Genomic DNA, 22,129 nt, shown 5'->3' with positions numbered 1-22,129 from the left:
CCCTCTCTCTCTCTCTCTCGTTCATCTTCCATCCTTCTCTCTCTCTATCTCTCTCTCGCTCTCTTTCTCTCTTGCCCTCGCTTCCACTACCCCCCAATCATTTTGACCTTGAAAATGATTCTGCCATTATATTCATCACCATCATCGCCATAGTGCCCATGCACTTGATTTGAGAGATGGGCTGCAGTATGCGCCTGATCCAGTACGAGCGTGGGTGTGTGCGCACGTGTTAGTGCGTGTGTGTGTGTGTATGTGTGTGTACAAACGTGTGTAAGAAAGAGTGTGCACATGAATGTGTTTGTTATATTTATGCACTACCACTTATGTCTAGACCAACACAGTACATAATGCTTATGTTTGCGTGTATGTGTGTATGTGTGTCGGCTAACGATGCAGGTAAGGCTGAGCATACCAGTGCAATACTTGATTACGCATTGTGCACATGTGTGTGTGTGTGAGACTGATTAGTTTGTACTCTATAAGAACCCCCTGTGGTTGCGTATAGTGTCAGTCGTCAGTCCTGACACCCCTGCCTCCAGTTGGCCACTTTCTGAGCTGTGTCTGGGTGGGTGCAGCAGAGAGGGTCTCTTCTCTCCACTTTCCCTTGGTGTTGTTGAACAGATGGACTGTAGGCAGGCACCCGTGTTTCCCAGGACTGAGTCATACATTATTAATAATACAAGTCATTAAGAACTCCCTCTCTCTGTCCCTGGAATCCTTCCTTCATCTGCCTGTCTTCTTCTTATTCATCTTGGGGGATTATGCGCAACAACACTTACACACACACACACACACAAACACACACACGCGTGTGCGCGCGCACGTGCATACGCACTCATGCATACTTGCACACCCACACACACATACATACGTTCACATGCACACATGCACACACACAAATGTTCACTGCCCCTCTTTTGAACCCTGGGCTAAAAAAAAATTCTCTCACTTCTTTGCCTTTTATAAAATTCATCGTACACATTATCTGTGCTTATCTGATTCATAGCGCATGTTCATAGCATGTGTTTGCAGCCTGTGTGGTTCCCGACACCATGACCTTGGTATGACCTTCTTATGTCATTCACTATGTGTGCTATTGTATTCCTTACACATCTTTATAGCTTAAGCTTATGTTTTTTTGTTGTTGGAGTGCCATTATTGGCCTTTGACTTGGGTTGTACAATATATCTCTTTTTAATCTTTATCTTGATGTTGACATTTGCGATACCGATATTGCAAATGGATGCAACAGGCATATCCTACCTCTAATAATTTATTTTTTAAAACATAGTGTACCTAAATAAATTTCATCCAGGCCAGTGTTGAACCATGTCAGATCAAGGATTTGTCAGTGGGATTGTGATAAAATGCATGTCAGATCACAGTCTCAAATGCAGTAGTATATCGGCGGTGTGGCATCTTTACCCAGTGCAGGTTCACTAAACAGGCTTGGTAGGTTCTTACGTATTGCTTTGTGATCTAGCCTTTGACCTTACCTTGACTTTGGCGGTCTCCATGGTGAGTGTTGGATGTATCGTGGGACATGTGCAGTGGTTATTACAAGCCACTGTGACATCTGCATTACACTGATAGTTCCACTCCACTTTAGTCAAATAACTGTGTGTTTGATTGAGTTGTCACAGGCCAGCTGCAGTGTGTGTGTGTATGTGTGTGTGTGTGGAGATGGGGGTGTGAGCGAGGGAGAGTGTGTGTGTTTGTATGCTTTGTCTCTGTCTCCTGTCCTTCATAAGCTCCACAGAGCAAAACATCTCTGTGTCAGGCTGTACAACCTTCCTTACCACTGCTGGACCCTGTTCTGCTTGCTTCAGATTCCACACACACACACACACACACATGCAATTTCTAAATTCCAGGATGTATTTAGACCAAACGGGTCTACATTTAGGTTCATACAAAGTCTTGTTGCAGTTCTGCGTCACTCCGTTTAATCGGCTGCTTAGTTCTTGCTGATTGAGCTGATTGGCGAATGTGGGCAGTTGGAAAGAGATTTGCTTCCTAAACCCGAGCGATCCACATGGGTCTGCCTCTGCTTTTCATTTCAAAACTCAGACTGAAGACCCGTCTATTTGAGGAATATTTAAATGACCACTGGCCCTGCTCCCATGTTAACTAACTGAAACTCTAGTACTTATTGTAGGTATTGTTTGTTTATTACACTTATTGTTGTCTGTTATATGTGTTTTATACTTCTAGGCAGCATTATTGATCCCTGTCTTAGTAAAGTATTCTAGTTCATTGGTATCTTGAACTCTAACTTACTGTACTGGCTTTTATGTTCTCAATGAGTAAATGACAAAACACTTTTGTAAGTCGCTTTGGATAAGAGCGTCTGATAAATGCCATAAATGTAAATGATTCACGCAGTTTAGACGATATAAGACGATGTAAATGCAGCAGAATGGTACAGTGTCCAGACCCATCGCTCTGAATGGATGTGATCTTGTATCCGTGCGGTGCCTGTAAAACCCCTCCCACTCTCTCACAGGTCGTGAACTCTCACGGGTCGTGAGCTCCCCATCACCCGCTGTCTCTTTGCCGTTTTCTTCTTCTGCTCTTCAGCTTTAAGCACCCCGCACCCCACATTTCTACATTCTGTCCTTTATCCTCTGGAATGGAAGCTTCACAGGGAAAGTTTAGCTGTTACTTTGGTGGTCTTTTTCAGTATGGAAGGACCCCCCCCTCATCCTTCCTCTCTTTCCCAGGCACAGTTGCTCCTCTCTGGGTACAGCTTTACCCCAGAGGCGACGCTTGGATACCAACAGCTCTGTGTAACCCGCAAGACTCAGGAGTGCCTATCAGTTCCTCCATAGCTGTCTGAGGATGAGAGAGAGAGAGAGAGAGAGAGAGAGAGAGAGAGCGCGAACGAGGCAAACACAGTGAAGGAGATAATGGCCAAAGGCTTCTGCTGCTGCACAGAATGGTCTGTACCTTTAAGAGAGAAAGAGAGAGAGAGAGAGAGAGAGAGAGAGAGAGAGAGAGAGAGAGAGCATGCTACCCGTGTATTTTACTCATTCCAAGCAGTAAATTGAGCACCTTAGCAAAGCTTCTCTGCCATGCACACACTCACAGAGACCGCTGTGCAGATCCAGACGTTCACGCAGAATTGAAGGGAGGCTCAACATTGCTGGCTTGCTCTCTTTGACGTGCGTGCGCGCGCGCACACACACACACGCACACACACACACACGCACACGCTCACACTCGCTGACGCGCAGGCAGTGCTGAGCAGAGCCGAGAGGAGCAGCTAGAGAGAGAGACCATCTCGCATGCGAGCAGAGAGTGAGTGATAGCGAGGACAACAGCGTGTGGAAAAGGGGTGTGAGAGAGAGAGAGAGAGAGAGAGAGACAAAGAAGAAGGAAGACCGAAGAAGAGCAGAGAACAGGAAACGTGGTCCACCCTCGGAGACGCTATCGCACTGGTCTGGGGAGAAGCGCAGCAGAGGAATAAGGACAGGAGGGAGGAGAGAAAAAAAGAGGTGGATCAGGAAGCGCTCGGGCAACTCTCTCGTCGGCGGCGGAGCACAGAGACGGCATCATGGGAAATGCACCCTCGCAAGGCACGTCCCCCTCTATCTCCCTCCACACTCGTGTAGCAGGTAGTTTTTGGCTGGCGTATGATTGGCGGTTCTCCCACAGCTTCTCACTGTGTCGTTCACCTCCTTGATTTCCCAGATCCGAGAGGGGGTGGGGAGACGGAAAGGTGTGTGCGTTTGTGTGTGCTTGCGTGTGGGCGGGCGGGTGTAGCGGTGGATCTGCTTGCTGTCCTGTTGTTGCTATGCGTGGCAGTCAGCCTCCGTGCGCTCCAGAGGGTGCGGGGAGGCCGACCGGGGGAGCAGCCGGGCACGGGAGAGGCGTAGCGGGGAGGCAAGCATGTGCGGACGGCGTGGAGGTGGAGAGATGCACATGTCTGCGAACGCGGGGAGGGAGGACGAGAGGAGGTGCCCACCCTGGTGTAGCCCTCGCAGCACACAGGCGGCGTGCGCGCGCGCGTGTCTGTGAGAGGCGGACGTGGCCTGCTCTGGCTGCAGCCTGGTCCTCGCGGTCTCGGCCACTGTGGAAAGCGCATATGCGGGTGGGAAAGCGAGAGATGGAGAGGAGAGAAGAGGGGGTGTGTGTAGCAGTGCTTCCTGAAGTGTCACAGAGCGCTGGAGAGAGAGAGAGAGAGAGAGAGAGAGAGAGAGAGAGAGAGACGCAGGGAGAGAAAGTGTATAAGTAAGGCAAAAGGAGAATGAGTGGGACAAGCATTGAGATTCTCAGGGAGACATTGGAGGAGAAAAGGTCATGTGACGGAAGTGAGAGACAGATCATGAAAACAGCCAAAGAGAAGGCAAATTAGGAGGGAGAGAGAGAAAAGAGCTGAGAGGAGACCTGTTTGAGACCTGTTTGAGACCACCTGTCTCTGGCCTGAGAACACGCTATGATAAGTCAAAGAAGGAAGTAGTGAGGAGAAGGCACCGTGTGTGTGTGTGTGTGTGTGTGTGTGTGTGAGTGTGTGTGTGGGGGGGGGGGGGGAGGCATTGCTGTTGTTGACAAAAACACCAACACTTCCCTGTCAGCCCTGGACTTGAGCAATAGAGTCTCCCCCTCACAAGGCCAGAGAGGGAAGTAAACGAGGGGAAGAGAGGATGGAGCGAAGCGCAGGAGGAGTGCGCAGAGCGGAGGGATGAAAGAGGAGAGTAGCGATTATTGCTGAAGGAGGAGGAAAGAGAGAGAGAGGTGGAGGGATAAAATAAAGGCGAGGAGGAGGAGAGGCGGAGATGAGGCAGTGAGATAGCTCTGTGTGTGTGTGTGTGTGTGTGTGTGTGTGTGTGTGTATGTGGGTGTGTGTGTGTGTGTGTGTGTGTGTGTGTGTGTGTGTGTGTGTGTGTGTGTGTGCGTGTGTGTGTATGTGTGTGTGTGTGCGTGTGTGATGCTGGACCATCTGTGTGTGTGTGTGTGATGCTGGACCATCTGTGTGTGTGCGTGTGTGTGTGTGTGTGTGTGTGTGTGTGTGTGTTTGTGTGTGATGGATGTGCCTTCTCTGTGTAGGTGGGTGTGTATCTGATGCGAATATGATCTCTGATGGATTAAAAAAAAACATCATATTGGTAAACCATTTGTGTGACAGTGAAAGGCATCCGTTATTTAACCAAAATCATTTGCTGTATGGTGTGAAAGCTTTATTGAAAACACACACACACACACACAGCATGCATCGGAACAGAACAGCAGCACACAACTGATTTGTTGGAGGGTTCATTTACATGTACCTCTATGATATCAGTATCACAATATCCAAAATTATGATACCACCTGTATGTGTAGGCAGTTTGACAGGCTGTACCATCACACCAGTGCACTTGGCCCATGTGTCCCACATTAGTTTATATTATTAGATTTTTAATATCATTAATATGATATTTTTCTATTATTATAAATGATTGTCTCTTGGTACAGGTAACAATTTACATGCCTTCAAACAAATATCTCAATGGTACAAGTGAAGAATAAATAAGTCTGGAAAGAATCTGGAATTTGGAAATATGCATATGCTTGAACCCTGATGGAAAGTAGTCAGAATAGAACTTGGGTCGTAGTTGTTCGGTTGTTTATTAACAAATCATCAGTCCGTTCCAGATTTTTTTCGATTACCCTTGAACTTAATAGCTCTGATTCCTCCATTAAGAAAATGGAGCATCAGAATAAGAACATATGTGCAGACTACCAGTAATCTGTTGGCCTGTGTGTGTGTGTGTGTGTGTGTGTGCTACCAAGGGCTCTGATGATCACCAGTCCTTTTTCAACGACAGTTTAAGGAGTTCGGTTCCATTTGGTTTTGAGCTCTGTACAATGATTCAGGCTGCTGACCCAATCACATGTTCACTACTCAGTGCTGTCTAGATTCTGTCTGGATTATCACCAGTGATTGTTGGTCCAGTAATGAAAAGAACTATTTCCTCACTCAGCCTGTGCCATGGGTCCAGATTTTTCAAGTTAGCGGTTGTTAAGCCTCACTGTTACTGTTGCATTTCCAACACACCTTGCTTGTCTAAGATTTGGAGAAAACGGTTGTCTAACAGTGTTTTGCTCTGGTTTCCAAAAGCATCTCAGTCCAAAATCAGAGTGGATAGATTTTGTTGAAAGATTTCGTCTCTTATGCATGACGTGTTTGGCTGGTTCCCAAAAGCGTTACAGTCTAAAATCTTGGTGATTTGTGTCCAGGATGTGTCCAGCACCAGCGTTTTCTGACATTATAGACTTAGTGGTAAGTGTTGGGAGGGGGGATGAGGTTGAGAGTGAACTGAGGTATATGCTCTAAGCTGTCCAGCTCTACATGCTTTAGAGGACCTGACCGTATGCCTGTGTGTAGGGGGAGGTGTAGGACCTGGGTGACCCTGTTGGCGTCCCAAACCCGGCGCTCTGCACGGTCTCGTCCAGTCCCTCGGTGAGGCCGAGCAGAGCTCTTCCACGGTCCACCATTCTCATCTCTCCTCACAGGCCTAGTCTGTGTTAATGCGACTTAACAGTGTAGTTGTGAAAACTCAGAACTTTGTTGCCCACGTAACCACAAAGCAGCCTGGCTCCTATTGTAGATCCTAATGAATTTGTCCAGGGAGCAGCATGGCCGTCTCCTCTAGTGCTGTAAATACGACGTCCTGCACTTCCAGATCGATAACTGCTCCCGCGTTTGGTTGACGCGCTTCAGTAATTAACTAGCAAGTTCGCCGTTGAAAGTGAGCAACACGGGAGTTCCCACTGACGCGTTGGCTTAGAGAGGACCGGACCCCTCAGGCCTGCGGTACCGAGTCCGTCACCCTTCCACACGTGCATCACTGTCGGCCCACTCTCGAGGGGGGGGCCTTTGTGTCATAGTGGATCAGTTAAAAATGCCAGACATTTTCCTTTCTTCATTTCACTGGACGGCTTAACCAGCGTAACAGGTATTTTGTCAGATTATGCTGTAATACTTTAAGGCACCCTGGGACTGGAGTTTTAATTTCATGTGCAGTGTGGAGCTGTGAGAACACACTCTGAGGAATTAGGCTGTGTGTTGGCATCCAGCAGTCTTTCTGCTAAAGCCTGGGTGCTTGCGTTTTTGCTGACGCTATTATCTTATCACTCTGTGTGTGTGTGTGTGTGTGTGTGTGTGTGTGTAGCTGAGCTAACACTAGCTCTGTACAGTCAATCTAACACTGTCTCTGTGCAGCTCAGCTAATGCTGTGTATCTCTGTGCAGCTCAGCTAATACTGTATATCTCTGTATGGCTGAGTTAATGCTGTATCTGTGCAGAGGAGCTTACACTGTGTATCGCTAGGTAGCTGTGCTAACACTGTGCATCGTTGGGTATCTGCTAGTGACGGCACTGTGTATCTTTCTGCACCTGAGCGAATGCTGCGTGTCTTTGTGCTGCTGAGCTAACGCTGGATATCTCTGTGTTAACATTAGAGCTGTGGACAAGCTCTTACCGACAATGCAAAAATGAAAATGGGTAGGGTTTACCCTGCAGACGGGTCGGGTTTAACCCTGCAGACAGGTCGAGTTTAACCCTGCAGATGGGTCGAGTTTAAACGTGCCAGCTAGTCTTGTACCTGTCCAAAAATAAACACAGAAGTTATTTGTCAAACCTTTCATTGAGTGATTTCTTCTTTTCTACTCATTTGAAAGGTAGAATGGACAAATTCAATTGGCTTGGTAAAAATCAGAGTTTATAATGGTCTTTTGCGTTCTGTTCAGTGAACAAAGGCAATCCCAACCTCACAATGAGGCAATTATTCCACTCATTTTTCTTAGTTCTTTAAAATTGTGTGAATCATTTGACAGTGCATTTAGCGTAATGGAGTGTCACGGACCCCTTCACCCTCTCTGAGCCAACACTCCTACATATAAGGACCACCGGAGCAAACACTGGATAACACAATACCTACAATACTATAATTATCAAATAGACCAGGTGTGTAAAGAGTATCTGAGGAGTGACGCTAGTTTGTATGTTTGTACCTTATGGTATATGATGGGTATTTGTGAGTGTGTGTGTGTGGAGTGGATCGCTGTGTGTGCATGCATGTGCCATGTTGTAAGAGCTATTTGTTTTGTGCCAGTTCCCCAATCTCTGTTGCACAAAGCAAGCGCTTCTTGATTTGTGATTGGCTGGTGGTGACATAATGGTTTGGGGCAGCGCATTTCTGATTGGATGGGGGAAGGCTTCTTAGAAGAACCTGCTGTGGTGAGTTTGGCAGGGGAGAGGGTCACTGCTGGTACAGTAAATTCTCCAGGTCTCCTCCTCTGATGGGACTAGTGCACTCTGGGATATGCCAGTCCTCCAGGAGTAGCATCATTATGGCAGGTGACCTTGAAAATCAGAGTCCTTCCAGTTCATTCATGGCTTTATTCACCTTGCGAAGCTCTTCCTCCCATATTATTAGGTGTGCTGCGCACGCGCGCACGCGCGCACGCACGCGCACGCACGCACGCACGCACGCATGCACACACACAGACAGGAGCTTCTGTTATTCACAGGGGTTGTATAATACCATTTCCCTGTAGTGGGTGAAAATGACTCTGTCTAGGTTCAGGCTACGTTTACCTACAACGATAACTTCCTCTCCCACATGAGTTTCCTCACACTGTTGGTTCTCACGGCACCAGAACACAGCAGCCTTCAGTGTCTCGGTGAATTTGGATGAAGCATGTAACTGATAGGACAGGTTGGGGGGTCTTGGGTGGTCTTGGGTGATTTTTGCGGTCATGGCTGGATCCAGCTGTCTGGTCTTGCTCCTGGTTGTCCAGCTCCAAAGACACCGTGATCAGGCTCAGTGAAAGAGGGACTGGTTAACCGCGTGACCAGGCACGTGAGACCAGAGGTCAGGACACAGCAGTGTAGAGGTCATTGTCTGCTGCTGTGGTCACAACATGTGCTGACGTGGTCTCGACGTGCGCTGACGTGCTTTCGACGTGCGCTGACGTGCTTTCGACGTGCGCTGACGTGCTTTCGACGTGCGCTGACGTGGTCTCGACATGCGCTGACGTGCTTTCGACGTGCGCTGACGTGGTCTCGATGTGCGCTGACGTGCGCTGACGTGAACTCTGGGATTCCTCATATATATTTTCTTTCTTTGTTTTTGTTCAGTGTTTGAAAATTACACCTTTGGAACAATGAATATCTTATATTGCACGTCTGAAATGTGTCATCATGGGTGTTGGTAACTAAGCATACAGCACACACACGTTTCATGAGCTTCACTGGCTAGGGAAGCTAACATGTCTTACGTAAGGTGTGTCTGGATTAGTCAGTGTGCAGTTCTGCTGAGCTTCACAGGAAAAGAGCAGAGATGTTTTCTTAGCGGTTCCTTCCTCTGGATCAATAGAGCTTTATGAATAAACAGACTCATCTGGGTTGACATCTCTCTTACCTTCCACTACTTCCCTGCATCCCCCCTCCCTTTCACTCTCTCTCTCTAAGAGCAATAAAAGGTTAACGAGAAGAATCTGTTCTCCCTTGCGTTTTGGGCAGTTCGGTGTTTGTCCACTCTCAGAGATCTCTGGGCAGGAAACATTAGGTGGTGCTTGTTTTGGTGTGTGACTGCCTTGGTCTAGTGTAGTTAATATAGTTTTACTGTTCGTCTGAGTTTGACTGGAGAAGGGGTTTAACCTTTGGGAAACTTGACCCTCTTGTCTTTCTCTCTCTCTCCATCATCATCATCATCATCATCATCATCGCTGGATCTAACTTTCCATCTAAAGTGATTAGTGCATACCACAACAGCCATGCAGGAAGTCAGTCCTGTGTCCTCTCTTTCAGGCAAGGTAAATGGCCTTTTCAGCGTCACCATGGAGACAACGCTTGCAAGAGGCCGGGCTCCGTGGCAACCACCTGACTGTTTTCCTCTTGAAGCACTTTGCTGAACTTTATTGTAGTTCTATTGTACTTTCAGATGTGGTGGACGGCGCATATTAAATAGCGAGAAAATGTTTATTAACACCAGCTGTATTTCGCTGGCATTCACGTGACGGCGTGCAGGCTTAGCATTACCGGCTAGGGCCAGTTTGTGAAGGGCTTTTTGGAGTTGGAAAGTCTACAAAATGGCCTGGTCATTGAAGCCTTTACGCACATGCATTTCAAACTCAGTCTCTCTCTCTCTCTCTCACAAAAGCACCTGTGACATGACTTCTCACCTGTCTGACTAAAATAGCACCCAGCTCCAACCCTGAATATCATTATTCTCTCTCAGCAACACAACTAGGTCAGTTTGGTCTGGCTGCCTGCTGTACACGATACTGCAGACAGAAGCGAATCGCGATCTCTCCTTGTGTTGCCGTCAGGTCCAAGAAACCGGTGAAACCACCTAAAGAGCACCAACGCAGTAGCTGTTAGCTGGTTGGTACAGTAAGCTGCTGCCTCAATGAAAAACCAGTCTAGCTAACACCAGTGGAAGCTAAGGCTGTGCGATACGATGTGAAATACTATATCGTGATTTATTTTGCCCAATATTATGATTTCCCTTAAAACATATAAAAATATATCCAGTGCTAAACAGTTGCTGATGTACCACAGTAAAAGACTAGTTAGCGTTATAAGACTTGTGGAGTCTTTTATAAATGAGGAAACTCCCAGGAAGCACATATGCGCACACACACACACACACACACACACACACACACACACACACACACACACACACACAAACAAAGTCATCATTTCGTACAGTGTCAGTTTGCATATAGTACCCTTCTGTGATATCGGTGTCGCAAAGGCCAATACTGAGGTAAATATTAAAAAATGACGTATGGTGCCACTCTGGTGGAAGCAAATACCGGCACGTCTGCCCTGCTTCAGTGAAGATATGTCATCCCCAACAACTGAACTTTCTGTTGCTGGTAGGTTTTTATTTAGCTTGGCTGAGAGCGTGTTCCTGTTTCCAGGGCCAGCCGTGCTGCGGCTCCAGAACTAACAGCCACAGATGCGGAAGAGCTCATGCTCCAGGTACGAGTAGCGTGTCGCCGGCAGGGTCCTGTGAGGAGCAGAGAAAGGAAGAATGGAGAGGAGAGGAGTGTTTTCTTGTAGTCTGTCTGTCCTGGGGGTGGTGTTTAATAATGAGTGAAGGAGAGAGTAGGGTGTTTAACGCTGGCTGCATTTCTGAACAGCCGCACTCCCAGTGGAGTGGCCGACCCATCTGTCACCTTTGGGGTGCGGGTGCGTGTGTGTGTGTGTGTGTGTGAATTGTTTACCTGTGCCTTTGCGTGTGCATGCATGCGTATGAGTGTGTGCTGAAATAATAATGTGTGTTATTTCTCTCTGTTTGACTTTCCGTGTCTCTTCTCGTTTTCCACTTTAGAGAGATGAGAGACTGAAAGAATGAGGGATGAGAAGAAAGCAGGATGATGGGAGAGAGAGGAACACAGTGAGGGGAAGACGGAAGAGAGGAAAATGGAGGGATTAAAAGAGAGAGGGAGGAAAACAGAGAGACAGAGAGAGTGAGATGGTGTCCATGGTTTCGTCACAGTACAAGCCTCACGTAATTCTGTGTCCTTTGTCACACCCTTCGCTCCCACCGGTACTGCTGTGGGATTCAACCACAGACAGAGATCCGTTAAGATTGGTTAAGATCCGTTAATCTCGGTTAACATCTGTTAAGATCCGTTAAGATTTGTTAAGATCCGTTAAGATTGGTTTGGCATCATCAGGAGCTTTCTAAAGTCTTCCTACTGCATTTACCCCTGCCCCAAGGCTGCCTGCCACATTTGCACCCTACTGTTTGTGTGTGTGTGTGTGTGTGTGAGTGTAAGTGTGAGTGTGTGTGTCTTATTATAGACTAAGCCTTCCTTTCATTGTGCGTTCTCTTAGCTGGGCCAAGCCTTAGCTATGTTGTATCTGTTGTTTGTCCGCTGTCATTTCCAGTGTGAGAAGATGATCTGTTTAAGGAGGGGTTCACCCCCACATTTCTTCACACAGCATGCACATGAATATGTAACTATATAAGATAGGAACAGGGGCTTTTTCAAGGAGAATACGCTAGTAGCAGTTGGGAGCAGTGTTGTGCACTTCACTTAAATCTCTTTGCTGAAAATCTTAAATGAATATGGTGTTTAAAATGTACTGAGATGTGATTCTACCATGTTATAGTTTATTATGCTAGCTGGATTTGAGATTAGTTGATGCCGGTAACATCCAGGTGCCTCCGCCAGTGCAGTGTAAGCAGAGGAAGGCTGACTGTGGTTAGCTGTATCTGACTGTGGTTAGCTGTATCTGACTGTGGCTGGCTATGGTCTGTTGGAGGCTAGGTAAATGAAAGGCCATCCCATATTTGTGGCGAACACTGAAGCAGATAAGAGTTCCACACGAGAAGTCCCACACCTCATCCAGACGGCGGACGAGCAGGGGGGCAGTCATGCGGCGCGCTTTGGGGCACCTGGTGTGACAAAGTCCAGCCAATCGGCACTGTTTTTTTCTCTCTGTAACCATGTTTCCAAGTGATGTCACAGGGTTGAGAACGCTGGAGCCCAAAAAAGAAATCCCCCCTGAAATAGTTGTGGCGTGAGCAGTCGTGTCTAAACCCTCCGCGCTCCTCGCAGTGGGAGACTCCAAAACGAACCTGCTGTCTGTTTTTCTTATTTATTGCTGTTTGTGTTTATTGCTCTTTTTTTGATCAGTGTAATGGTTTCTTTTTATTGACTCCTCAGCCTGGACAGAGAGGGAAAGGCTGCAGTTATGAATAGACAGACAGTAAATAAAACACGTATTGGACTGACAAAATGAATGCCTAGAGAATGTGTGTGTATGTGTGTGGTTGGGGGGGAAGAAAACGCAGGACACGACAGCTATCACCCCCTCCAAGTGCACACACCAATGCCTGCCATGCACACACAACCTCACACACAAGTACGCACACATGTGCGCACACACACGCAAATAAGCGGCTGTACATGCACACACATGCACACGCGCACACTTGCACACACATCCACATGCACAGACACATGTCCCTACACACACACGCACACACACACACGCACGCACACACACACACACACACACACACAAACACGCACGCAGGAGAAGGATCCATGTTCTGAGTCTCCAGTATATTTTGAGAGTACACCCTCTTCGTTTTCCATGGTGCAAAATCTCTCAGACGGTTACTAGGAAACTGAAGTTATGTTATTTCACTGCAGTTCCTCCTCCAAGGTGTGTGCGTGTGTGTCTGTGTGTGTGTGTGTGTGTGTGTGTGTGAGAGAGAGAGAGAGAGAGAGAGAGTGTTGAAGTTGTTGGCATAAAAGACTTGTTTTATGTTAGAAGCATGAAAGATGCTGCAGACTCCCTTCACTGTTTATCTCTGTGGAAACTTTATCAGCATAAACTAATATTAGTAGATCTCCATTCAAACATTTATGATCAAAGTTACTGGCTGTTATGTGTGTGTGTGTGTGGGGGGGGTGGGCATGGATGTGGGAGAGGGTGTGTGTGGGTGTGGGAGATTGAGACTGTGTGTGTGTGGGTGTCGGCGTGAGAGTGAGACTGTGTGTGTGTGTGTGGGTGTGTATGGGTGTGAGAGAGTGAGACTGTGTGTGGGTGTGTATGGGTGTGAGAGAGTGAGACTGTGTGTGTGTGTGTGTGTGTGTGTGGGTGTGTATGGGTGTGAGAGAGTGAGACTGTGTGTGTGTGTGTGTGGGTGAGTATGGGTGTGAGAGAGTGAAACAATGTGTGTGTGTGTGGGTGTGTGTGTGTGTCTGGGTGTGTGTGTGTGTGTGTGTGTGGGAGATATTCAATTGAAATGTAAATTTCCATAATTTACAACCCCCTTGTCACCTCCCAGGTCTACCAACCAACTGCTGTCTTGGCCAACTGGTGGAAAGGAGTGTAACACATGGTACAGGAGTGTAACACACGGTACAGGAGTGTAACACACGGTACAGGAGTGTAACACACGGTAGGGGGGTGTAAAACACGGCAGGGGGGTGTAACACAGGGTACAGCGGTGTAACACACAGTAGGGGGGTGTAACACACGGTAGGGGGGTGTAACACACGGTAGGGGGGTGTAACACACGGTACAGGGGTGTAACACACGGTACAGCGGTGTAACACACGGTAGGGGGGTGTAACACACGGTAGGGGGGTGTAACACACAGTACAGCGGTGTAACACACGGTAGGGGGGTGTAACACACGGTAGGGGGGTGTAACACACGGTACGGGGGTGTAACACATGGTGGATTCATACACTACCAAATAGAGCACACAGCCAATGAAATGGAGACATAATAGATTTGAGTCAAATTTTTAATGTGTACACGCTGAACATTGAAATTAAATAACAAAAAACCCTGTCAAACAGTAAACAGTTCACATAAAACACATCATTCAGGCAAGAAAATCCAGCTCAGATCAGAGAACCCAGAATTGGTGAGCAGAGTCTGGCAGCAGAGAAGGAGGAAACATCATTCTTTTAAACCAAGACTCAGATGCAGAGCTTCTTATGGACGTGTCAGAGCTATGAGACACGAAGCAGAGGTGTCTGTCAAGGGAAGAAAGCGTGTGTGGTTGAAGACTCCTGGATGTGTGCAAATGCTCTACAATCCACAAAAATACTCCCATATTGTCCTGTAACCCACTGCAGTACAATCTACTGCAGAATTTATTATTGAATATTATATTATTATTATTATTATTGAACATACACAGCTTTGTGTTGTGGTGTCTAAAAGTAAACGTGATGGGAGCGGGGTTCGGGCGTTTTTTTTTTTTACACTTTTTTCAGTGACTATTCAGTCAATTACATTAATTGTCACGTCAACCTGCAAGGGAAAGTGAACTTGCGATATCCCCCCAAACAGAGAAAACTATTGACAAAAGGTTAACACGACATTATTTATATGGAAGCAATTTGGATATCTGAAAAGCAACGAAGCACATATGTGAAACAAATAGGTAATTAATCTTTCATTATTAATTAATTAATATTACTTTATTCATATTACTTCAATGACTGCAATTAATTAATTAATTAATTACTTTATTTGTAGCCTACTTAAATGTGCCTGGCCATTTGTGATCCGCTTTTTATGTCTGCAACCATCTACAAACATTTGAGATGTTTGCTACCCTGCCAAAGTATAGCATTTAGTTTTATTTGATTTATTTTCATTTTAATTATTTTAATAAGTATTTTAATAACTTGTACAAGCTATCTTTTATTGTTTTGTTAAAGCATGTTCGCACAGTTAAATGTTTACCTTATATTGTCTTATTTTGGTAAATAAATTGTTTAACTAAGGAACCCTCTGGTTTCCTCAGGCTTCAGTCATTATCAGAATATTCATCAAACTAGCAGCATTATTAAATTATATCTCGTAATAATTATCGATATTGATCAATATGGGAAAATATCATGATCATATTTTTCCATATCGCCAGCTCTGTGCTCACACAGACACACGTGAAAACCGTTGATGTCCACTGCCATGAGCTGATTTAGCTACTGGAGATATACATTCTGCAAAAACCCCCCCAATAATATAAGCATTACTGAAAGTGTTTTTTAAATGCCTGCAGTAAGATAATTAGTAAGACTAAGATATTGACGTAGGATAATTCTCAATAAAGCATAATTTAGCATTTCATATAAAAATAAACAAAATAAACTAAAAAACTAAAATCATTGATGACACATTGATGACACACAAATGACACGTGTCAGGACTCGATAATCCTTAAAATACACATTCATGGGTTGATATGTGGGTACGTAATAAGTCATAAATATTGTTTTCTACGTCATAGCAGAGACACTGGAAGTCTAGCAGGCAGAATGCGCCCTGATGTCGGTGTGGCATCACAATGCTGGCTCACCATTGTGCTGTCGGTCTGCCATCGATGGAAGGCGATATCGTTTATCGGCCTAGCCCTAACGTTGTACTCTATAGTCTTTATGCTTGAACGTGCACCGTATTACCAGTCAGGTGTAGCAAACCACGTCCCGAGCCTGCTCAGATCGTCCTGCTCACGATGGTGTGTTCCCAGTGCAACAAATCACTCTGTTCTTCTGCACATTTATTGAACTACCAACCACAAGTATTTAGCATGAAGCAATTCTCAAGGGGAAAATATACAGGGAGGCTAAAAAAACCTGTACACTGTACAAAATTGTGTGTTTTTATCTAAAAATTCCGTAACCGTGCCTCCTTAAACTTCTATGTTCAAATAGTAGGTTAATAGATTATATGACATGTTATTGCTCTAACATTTATTATTTTAGTTTCACTGAAAAAACAAATTTAAGGCATTAAGTTTATTCACCTTTTGATATTAAAACAACATTTTTCACAGTGTTATGTTCCATTTTCTGCAAAGGGAGAATCTAACATCTGACATCGTCAGCTTCAAGCAGCATGTGGCACAGCTGGGATTTAAACCTGCATTTCAGCAGTCATTTCAGCACCTATGCTCTGAAGTTTTTGCCCCATCTTACTTGTGTTGTACTGATGCTGGAGCACGGCTCCTTCGCCCCGGCGAGGGCGTGTGGGCCCTGGGACCGATGACTGGTCCCTTTAGACACGCCATCTGGCGTCTCCTCCTGTGTTGACTGGTGCTGATGTCATCACTGTTGGACAGGTATCAGAGCAGCAGGGCCTCCAGTGGTCACTTGGCGTCGGCACGGGGCCGAGTGCCGTCAGTGTAGGTGTTATTTGGAACCTCGCTAACCCACTCCATCTATAACAGATCTGCTCGCTACGAGAAGCTTCACTCGGGCCGATTCTCCTCTGCCCGCCTCGTGGTGCTCTCGTCGGGAAGACCAAGGACCTAACGTTTCCTGTCCAGGGAAAATAACTGCACTGCATGCAGCTCCGTATCTCAAAGACACATCGCATGAGACGACAGTAGGCAGGACCGCAGTCTAAACATTTAACTCTGTTTAGCACAGTCAGTACACACACACACCCCCAGAAGTAAATACACTGAATCTTACACACACACACACCCTTTTCCTCTCCTTGTACTCTGCGGTATGCAAGGCTAGTGTCATTATTGGTGGTTATTATGGATGTGTCTGTTCTGCGTGTCTGGTTTATGCAGGCTCAGTGAAGTCTTTCCTGTTCCTGCAAAGATCAGGCCTACAAATGCAGGGGTTTTGTCTCTGACATTTACAAAGCATCTGCTCATATATGCTTCCATTCTCTGAGCACACGCACCGTGTTCTGAGAGCTGGCGGGGGCTTTTAGTGTGGCCAGCCTGGGGCGCGTGTCACTGAGTCTCAGCTTGGACACGATCTGATGCTTCTGTGATTAGTGTGAATGATTAGAATAGAGACATGAAGAAAGTAGAACTCTGTGTCATGGTTCAGTAAGAAATGCAGTTTTAAATACATTATATCGTTTTTGGTCCAAAATCTGAGCCGTCCGTCCGTCCGTCCGTCCGTCCACCTCTCCAGACTCCCTGTCTGTACCTCGCTGTCCCTTTGCCGCTACAGCTCCATCCTCCTGAGTGGTCTTAGCCCTTGTTTGATTTTCGTCACGCTCTCTGTCGTATAGAATGTTCAAATATTCATGAGCTGCCGGAGTCCTTGATGCAGAGAGCTGTCATGTCCCATAGGGGAGCCTCTTGTGTTTCTCCAGATTCATTTAAACAGCTTTTTTTCTAGCCAGGTGGAAATCCTAGATGCGCATACCTGCGTGCGTGCGTGCGCGCGTGCGTGCGTGTGTGTGTGTGTGTGTGTGTGTGCGTGCGTGCGTGTGTGTGTGTGTTGGTCTCAGGAGTGGCTGCCATGCGCTGCTTATTAGATTTTATTTCCAGCAATAGCAGCAGGAGAAGCGCAGGGAGGATGCGATGGAAACGTCACCCTCTCTCCAGAGAGGAGCCTGAGGTGGGAGGAGCCCTGAGAGGAAGGCGCCTGTGGTGGGAGGAGCCGTGATGGGAAGGAGGCTGCGGTGGGAGGAGCCGTGATGGGAAGGAGGCTGTGGTGGGAGGAGCCCTGAGGGGAAGGCAGGAAGGAGAGAGAAGATTATTGAGTTAGTGATTCTGGTACATGGCGCCATGCTAGATTTATATGTCTGTGCGTGAGGGTGTGTGAGTGTGTGGGAAGGTATTGTTACGACCCCGTCTAGGCTGTGAGGCTGTAACAAGGAAAAAGAAATGTAAACGGATAACAGAATGTAAATTGTGTAAAAAGTGAACAGCAACAAAACAAACAGAAGCACAAATGGAAGTCTCCTTTTTGGTGTATTTCACAGAAGATATTATTTATAAACAATCTTACTGGTGCAATGTCTTCAGGAGTGACCCAGGCCAAAACAATAAACAAAACCCACACCAATGAAAGAAAAGTACACACTAAATAATCCTCATAACAGAAGAAACACACGGCAGACTTCCCTGACTACCTGACACAAACAAAACCCACACCCAACAAAAATGGCAGGCACTCCCTACCACCAGCGTCCAACACCAAAGCACCAAACAAAACAATATTTAAAGTCTTTATACAATATCTATAAGTATATATGCAACAGCTACCAAAGCAGGAGGGGCCAAGCCAAAGAACAAAGTCCAAAAATCACCAAAGTCATAGAAAATTTCAACCACAAGCCAAACAAACCAACAAGTGCAATCCATCAAAACTGTTTCCCTTCTCTCTTGTGTTAGGGGCCATTAAATAGCAGGAGCGAGGAATGGGGGTGGAGTCTCCAACGCGGGAAATTGTGACAGTGAACCTGAAAGACACACACACGTCCATCTTTCTGTAACATATGTATGAGGGTGTGTGTGTGAGGGTGTGTGAGTGTATGCGCGCACAGGTACGTGTGTATGTGAGTGTGTGTATGCACGAGTGGGTGTGTGTAAGTGTGTGTGTGGTAGTGGGGATGTAGGAGCTGTGTTTGGCCACACTGTGTAGGGCTGTGATTTATGTCATTAACATTTTCATTGCCAGTGTGGATGAAAGGCCGTAGGTGTTAGACAGAAGCACACACACACACACACACGCACACAGAACTTCATACAAAGGAAGCGAGCAATGCAGTAGTTTGTGTAACTTCTACCAGGACTCTTTGTCTTTATTGCACTCCACCAACCCCCATACTATCCTCAGGTTTCTGGACGTGTTCCCACTCTCTGCTTGAGTGTGTGCTTGCTGATGGCTGTGGTCATGTCACCGCTCTAGTGCTGTCAAACTGCGTCACACAAACCAGCGCCTTAGCATGATTAGCGTTTTACTGATGCTAAGATCACACAGGCAAACCCGCACAGTTCCAAATCACAGTACAGGAATGCAAACAGGCAGAATAAGGGGAATATAGGGACAGCCTCGGAACTGGGAGCACAGCAAGAGAGACCTCGCCACAGGCCAAGGAGAGGGTGGAGTGTGTGAATGAGGCACACGTGATGGTGAGGACAAGCAAGAGTCAGGGTGGAGCACGTGACCAGCAGACTCAGAAGCAGAAGGACTCTAGAGGCGAGGCACTGTTACATCATTATAGGACGTTACACCTGCAGTAAAGGCAGCGGGAGTCTAGAGGCCGTTAAATCGTTATAGAATACACACACCGGCTTCAATCTCGGCTCTTCCACGTGCCAAAAATAAGCACCGGAACAAAGATCCAGATCCCTGGACTGGCATCCAGAGCCCAGATTGACCCTCCTGGTCGAGCGTGTCCGTAACGCTGGCCTCTCCTTCAGGTCATCTGATAAAGGCACACTGTACGGAGGAGCTGTCCTGCCTGCAGGGTGGACGTTTTGGGGGAGACTCTACTGCGGTGCGCCCTGTGCTGTTCAGGGGCTCTGTATTACGCACTAGAACTTCAGCGTGTAGTGCTACCCCCAGCGTACCTCTCTTAACCTTAGGGACCGCCTTTTCTCCTTCCTGTCTGGGCTGGTCTGGGCTGCAGCATGCCACTGGACGCACCCGAGAGCTGAAAACATTGTTTATGCAGCAGGACACTTACGTGATCTACAAACACGTGACCTTGTCACGCGTGACAGGCATGACGTGTGGCTGGGGTTTAGTACTGTGTGAGTCATTAGAGACTGAAGTAGAGGAAAATGACTGATGGAGAGAATGAGAGAGAGTCAGAATAAAGGGGTGGGGGCTTGAGTCCAGTCATTAGTCATTTCTGAACTGTTTCATTACTGTTCATCACCTCTTTGTATCACTCTCTGCTAGCGCCCATGTCAAAGGTCAGATCTACATGTAGAATGTCTGGTGTTTTCCCTGAAAAAGGTCTGATGTTTGTCCATGTAGAATGTCTGATGTTTTTTGTATTTAAAAGGTCTGATGTTCTCCTACGTAAAAGGTCTGATGTTCTCCTATGTCAAAGGTCTGATATTCTCTTTGTCAAAGGTCTGATCTACATATAAAAGGTCTGATGTTCTCCTACGTCAAAGGTCTGATGTTCTCCTACGTAAAAGGTCTGATGTTCTCCTACGTCAAAGGTCTGATGTTTTCCTACGTAAAAGGTCTGATCTACATGTAGAAGGTCTGATGCGTTTTCTGTATTCTGGTCCTTGTTCCCCCCCCAGGCTCGTTCTGTCTTCCTCTCTGCATGTGTCGTACGGAACACAGTCCGTGTGCTACACTTGAGGTTCATTATTGATCCTCCCTCCCCCTGTCTGTCATTCCCTTAGTTTGACACATGGATTGCAGTGTTGTCAGGTCTCTACCCTGCAGCACAATCTCTCTCTCTCTCTCTCTCTCTCTCTCTCATGCTCTTTCTACCATTCTCTTCGTTTGACACATGGATTTCTGTAATGTCGGGTCCCTAGCCTGCAGTATTCTCTCTCTCTCTCTCCTCCCTCGCGATCTTTTCCCTCCAACCATTGTTCATTGCGCTTATGTGGCTGTTGTCTCCATTGTCCACTGTCTCTGGCATGACTTCAGAGTGGACCCGTCTCCCACGGCGACTGGTGTCCGTGACCGAGCAACAGCAGAGGTATTGTCCAAGCTTGACCATCTGGGTTAACAATGTTAATTGGATTTCTTAGATTGTAATATAGGACCAGTGAGAAGTTCACACTCCAAATAACACTTTTGATTTACTAACACAAAACCATTCCTACACAGACCAGTGTGTAGAAGGGTGAACACGTACACACACACACACACACACACACACACACACACATATCCACACATGCTCACGCTCACACTCACATGCACGCACCCTCCCCCCCATACACACCCCCACACACACAGTTTTTCCTCACTCATGTTAGTCATAATAAACATGTTATGGTTCTTTCTCTTTCCTTTACCCCCAAGAACACACACACACACACTCTCACACACACACACACACACACACACACTCTCACACACACACACACACACACACACACTCACACACACACACACACAGATGGTCCAGCATCTCACACACACACACACACACACACACACACACACACTCACACACACACACACACAGATGGTCCAGCATCTCACACACACACACACACACACACACACACACACACACACACTCACAAACACACACAGATGGTCCAGCATCACACACACACACACACACACACACACACACACACACACACACACACACACACACACACACACACTCACACACACACACACTCCATGGTGCTGCCTCATAATCAGTCTAATTGGGAGCATAAAGGATGCAATTTAGCAGTGAGCGGAAGGGGAGAGAGAGAGACAAAAGAGGGTCACTGAGAGAGACTGTTTACAGAGAGACTGATTACAGAGAGACTGTTTACAGAGAGACTGATTACAGAGAGACTGTTTACAGAGAGACTGATTACAGAGAGAGACTGTTTACAGAGAGACTGATTACAGAGAGACTGTTTACAGAGAGACTGATTACAGACAGTCTGTTTACAGAGAGACTGATTACAGAGAGACACTGTTTACAGAGAGACTGTTTACAGAGAGACTGATTACAGACAGTCTGTTTACAGAGAGACTGATTACAGACAGTCTGTTTACAGAGAGACTGATTACAGAGAGACACTGTTTACAGAGAGACTGTTTACAGAGAGACTGATTACAGACAGACTGTTTACAGAGAGACTGATTACAGAGAACACTGTTTACAGAGAGACTGATGCACTGAGAGAGACTGTTTACAGAGAGACTGATTACAGAGAGACTGTTTACAGAGAGACTG

The 22,129-nt window shown here is 46.5% G+C and overlaps 1 protein-coding gene across 2 annotated transcripts in view; it reads left to right on the top strand.

The window, feature by feature from the left end:
- The first annotated feature begins 3,081 nt into the window (after positions 1-3,081).
- srcin1a (SRC kinase signaling inhibitor 1a) overlaps positions 3,082-22,129 on the top strand; it is a 111,249-nt gene continuing 92,201 nt past the window's right edge. For both annotated transcript variants that reach the window (XM_081711445.1, XM_035523731.2), the window contains exon 1: positions 3,082-3,578. In XM_081711445.1, the coding sequence (XP_081567571.1) occupies positions 3,557-3,578 (22 nt within the window). In that variant the 5' untranslated portion in view covers positions 3,082-3,556. The remainder of the gene's footprint in view (positions 3,579-22,129) is intronic.

Source organism: Electrophorus electricus, chromosome 3 (assembly GCF_041902795.1).
Source record: "Electrophorus electricus isolate QZ-2024a chromosome 3, ASM4190279v1, whole genome shotgun sequence".
Lineage (NCBI taxonomy): Eukaryota > Metazoa > Chordata > Actinopteri > Gymnotiformes > Gymnotidae > Electrophorus > Electrophorus electricus.
This window is presented reverse-complemented; position numbering and strand designations above follow the sequence as displayed.